The following is a 4,530-nucleotide window of genomic DNA, read 5'->3' as shown; positions in this document are numbered from 1 at the left end:
TTCTTTCTTTCTTTCTTTCTTTCTTTCTTTCTTTCTTTCTTTCTTTCTTAACAGTGTGTGCATAGACAATGTTCACGACTACATGGACAAATCTTTTTGGAAAAAAAACTTACAAAAATAAATCCATGTGGGACAATATCAACTTTTATATTTATGATTAATTCTATGCTTTGGATAAGTGCTCTCAAAAAATGAAACATTCCTGGTGGCTATAACTCTGTGTACTATTCTGGTTGATTTTTTAAAAAATATTCTTGACAATAATACATTTTGTAATATTTTATCACCACAGTTTTTAGAATTTGTGTGGTAAATTTAATAATATTATCTTGCAAGTAATTTTTTTCTTTAAAACCAAAAAAAGTTTTTGTGTGATGAATAGCTATAACATTTCTATCATTTGACATCTGGATTTTAAATCTTTAGATCATAGGATGGTGATGGTATCTCTTTTCCTCCCTCATGTTTTTCAGAACAGCACTGTGTAAGAATCCTACTTAAGTTATACTATTTAATAATGTTGTTGATGAAGGTATGATGATGATGGAGTTGGGACAGAACAGAGCAGTATTAATCATGGTATCTGCGTTAGCAGTTATCTTTGTTGTTGTTTTGGTTGCCATAGTCACCTGAGCCTCATGATTCACTTGGTGTATTAAAACATACTAATAAATATTACCTTAATCTGGTTAGGAAACTGCAACTTGACCATTAATTGTACTTGACCTTTCAAAAGTATTTGTTGAACTTTAAATAATAGCAGGACGTGAGCATTTTACCTCAATACTCTAATGGGGGTAGCATTTTACTCACCTTTTTAACAGGGGCAATGATATCTCTGAACTATCACTTTTGTAGTAAAAACACCACAGCCTGGAGACAGTCCAATTAAATATTCTAAGCTAAATAAACATATTTTCTTCAACCCCAGATGCTTTCTTCATCACTTCATCAGTCACTAAACTGTCTATTTTTCTGTTTCGCAGTCATATTCCCAGAGGGTTACCTGACTGTGGAATTAAACACCCAACTTGCCACAGGTGGGTGTTGGGGATGAGTTTTCAAATCACACTGCATTTTGTTAGAACAGAGAAGTAAAGCATAATATCATGTTCTCACTAAGATGCAATGTCACTATCTGTCTCCAAGCCATCAAGAGGTCAGATGCCTTTAAAACAAACTCACCTAACCAGCAATCTCTTAAACACTGAAATAATACCAGCCTTCTTATTTCACAGCCAAATTGCTGCTTTACTGGCTCTCTCTTTATAGAAAAGTGTAAACTAGAGGGGAGAAAAATAAGGAAGGAAAATACCAAGAGAAGAAATAAAAGGAAATAAAAGATTATGCTTCAGACAGCAGGATTTCTAGACACTTTAGTAACTTCTCTTCATTGTGTCCATGATTCCAGACATAAATTTGGGGTACTTTATTATTTCCGCATTATTACGGCTAACTAAATCTATTCCGTCAGTCTTTTAGTTGAATTAACTCAAATCATAATTTGCCACTCTAATAAAAAGAAAATTATATTGGCTAATATAGATATTATATTGAACTAACAGTATTATAGAACTAATGAACTATCTGTCCTTGAAGAAATCACTGATATTTTCTGTGCCTCAGTTTACTCATCTAGCATAGGTAATCTCTAGGGTCCCTTCCAGTCTTATCAGCTTGTGATTCTATGAATTTTCTTAGGACAAATGAGAATCATATTCTCTCTTTATAAAGCAGTCCTTTAATTATGCTTTATTTATTTTTATTATCATAACTGCAAATTAGACTTGGTTTTTTATCTTTGAATCTTTGTATTGGATTATTACAAGGTAAATGTTTTCAAAAATAAATTCTTCCATTGATTTCCTTCCTGCATTTTCCCTTCTGTTGTTAGCCTTCTTCTCAATAGATGGTGCTCTTTTCTCAGAGACACTACTTATCTTATACCTCAGCAAAAGATTAGAGAAATTAGTTTTATTCTTTAACAATCATTAATTAAAGAGATCAGGCATATAAGAAAGAATCGATTACAAGCAACTTGCAGCACCTTGATCATGAAAGTATAACAGGGAACATGATTGTTTAATGATTGAGGAGCTCCATTAAGCCCTGCAATACTTGCTGAATAGATGGAGTGAATATTGTAACTAAATATGAAAATACCATGTTCACTACATACAAATAACCCCTAGTAGGATGAAAACCCCATTTTAAGGTGTTAAAATATTTATTTACTTTAACAAAAATGAATATATCATATTCCATATTAGCATGTAGGATTTGAATATACACACCAGCACTAATGCAATCTACATTAATCTCAATTAATATTGAAAACTCGTACACTCTTTGCCAAACAAACCTGGAGCATATGAGTAAACAGAATATGGCCCACAAATTCTTTTGAAATAATTTCACTGAGTAAAGACACTTTTTTCCCCATGAGCAACCACTATAACTTCTTTATATTATAGTTTATAATCCAGAATTATGTCGCTTTTGGTCACTTTTAACTGGGTCTCATTATCAGAGGATTTGAAAAACAATCATACCCTGCATTTCTCCTGAACCACACTCTATTCCCAATTCGGTTTGTGACTCCCATAGCAGATCTACAGCTGCCAACTGCAAAATGGTCTAGGCAACCCAACTGTCATATTTATTACAACAAAACAACATTATTTACTGTGGAGAGACACAAGAAAAACTTTCTCACTGAGTGTCGCCTCAGGATGGCCACAAGGGAAGTGAGACAAATGTGACAAGGAAAGAGGAGGGCAGGGGGTGCAGCAAAGTACACGGAAACCAGCAGGGGTAGGAGAGTTGCCAAGGTTCTTCTCTGAAAAGAACTCAAAAGGAGATCGGCCCCCAAATTAGGAAATCTTACTAGAATTCCTCTTTCATTATTCACAAATTACTGTGTCCACAGTTCCTGTGGAAGGGACTGAGGGTTCCTGTGTCCAACAGCCCCCTTGGCTCAGTGTAAGTGAGCTCTAAGACAGAGCTTATTATTATTATTATTTTTTCCCCGGAGCTTTACAGCTTCTACCAAAGCAACTTCTCTGTTTCTGAAATTTTTGATTCTTTAACAGTGGAGAGAAAAACAGAAAAGTAGATTTTTGCACTCACAACAACCACTCTATCCACTGTCGCTCCCATAATACCCCCCTGTTTACCTCTCTTCTCTCATCCTCCCGCCAAACACTACCCAGGGGTCAGGTGTCCCTTTACGCCCCTATTAGCTGCTGAAATCTCTGCTGGGAGCCCTGGCGCCTTCCTTACCTGATAATCACATACATGACCAGGAAGTTTCCGAAAAGACCCACGACGCACACGATGGAGTAGAGGGCCATGATGGTGATGGCTGTGATCATGGAAGGACTGCCGGTCGAAAGGCACGAGCTGTCGCTCCCGCCCAGCTCCGTGCGGTTAGGACCGCATGGGTCGGACAGGTTGCCATCTAGGTGGGAGAAGTTGACCCAGGAACCCGGGCTAGGTGCTGGGGAGCAACTTGAAGAGTGCAAATAGGGATCAGTGCAATTGCTGGCGTTCGTGGGGACGGTGCTGCTGTCCATGGTGCTGACGCCTGGCTGGGACCTCGTTGTGAGGTAACAGCGAGCACCCAGACTTTTCCAGGTTCCACGCGTCTCAGCTGCTTCCTCTCGCCGCCGCTACCACAGTTCCTGCTATTTCTTACAGAGACCAATCCTGGTGCAGCCAGAGAGGAGCTTCAGGCAGAAGGGGAGAGCTGGGCATCTGACATTATCCACTGTTTGTAGCCCCCTTTCGCCTTAGTAGTAGAGACACATCCTCGACCCAACACCACTGTAGGGAGGGGAGGGAGGGCTGTGCGGGATCCAGAGGCTGGAGGGGAGGGAGAAGAGAGAAGGGGGGTGGATTTTGCGCAAAGCGATCTAACGAGTTGGTCTGTCTCCCCATTCGGCACTCGTCCCTGCAAACACATCTAAGGAGGAGCAGAATGGGGAAGGGAGTTGGAGGGAAGGGTTGGGGGGAGAGAGAGTTAGTTCTTGGCAGCAGTAAAGCATAAGAAAGGGGGCTGACATCACTCTATTTTCCTAGCGCCGTTTTCTCTGTATAATACAATACGACAGGAAACACATTGGCCTGGTGCAACCTGAGTAATCCTTACCCCCCAACCGTTTTCCAGTCCTCTAGTCTGATGAAATCTTTTGGCATAGGGCACACAAATTCCTCGTCTTTAGTCTCCTTGTCTCAGTCCTGCGTGTCTACACATAGCAAAGGTGTTTTTACATCACTGAACGAGAATTTTCAACCCTACAAACCTGTCTGAAACAAATGTCCTTTTTCTGAAAAAGAAGTGAGAAACAAACTTTTGTGTAGGAAACTTATTCCATTCAGTCCATATTCCTTTAATTTCTCCTAGAGCAGAAGCTTTAGTTGCAACTGATTTTTATCCTGGTGGGGAAAAGGCACAAGAACTGGTTACAGCAATCAGGGGATTGTGGCATTCAGGAAAGTCAACGAAAGATAAAGGTGATCCTCCACACT

General features: G+C 39.5%; 1 protein-coding gene across 1 annotated transcript in view; it reads right to left on the bottom strand.

Annotated features, from left to right (window-relative positions):
- OPRM1 (opioid receptor mu 1) overlaps positions 1-3,590 on the bottom strand; it is a 40,758-nt gene extending 37,168 nt beyond the window's left edge. The window contains exon 1 of the mRNA XM_049654675.1: positions 3,283-3,590. Coding sequence (XP_049510632.1) covers positions 3,283-3,575 — 293 coding nt within the window. The 5' untranslated portion in view covers positions 3,576-3,590. The remainder of the gene's footprint in view (positions 1-3,282) is intronic.
- Between the last annotated feature and the right edge of the window lie 940 nt (positions 3,591-4,530).

The sequence above is a fragment of the Panthera uncia genome (genome assembly GCF_023721935.1).
Source record: "Panthera uncia isolate 11264 chromosome B2 unlocalized genomic scaffold, Puncia_PCG_1.0 HiC_scaffold_24, whole genome shotgun sequence".
In the NCBI taxonomy this organism is placed as follows: Eukaryota; Metazoa; Chordata; class Mammalia; order Carnivora; family Felidae; genus Panthera; species Panthera uncia.
The sequence above is the reverse complement of the archived record's forward strand: the minus strand, read 5'-3'. Positions and strand labels throughout refer to the sequence as shown.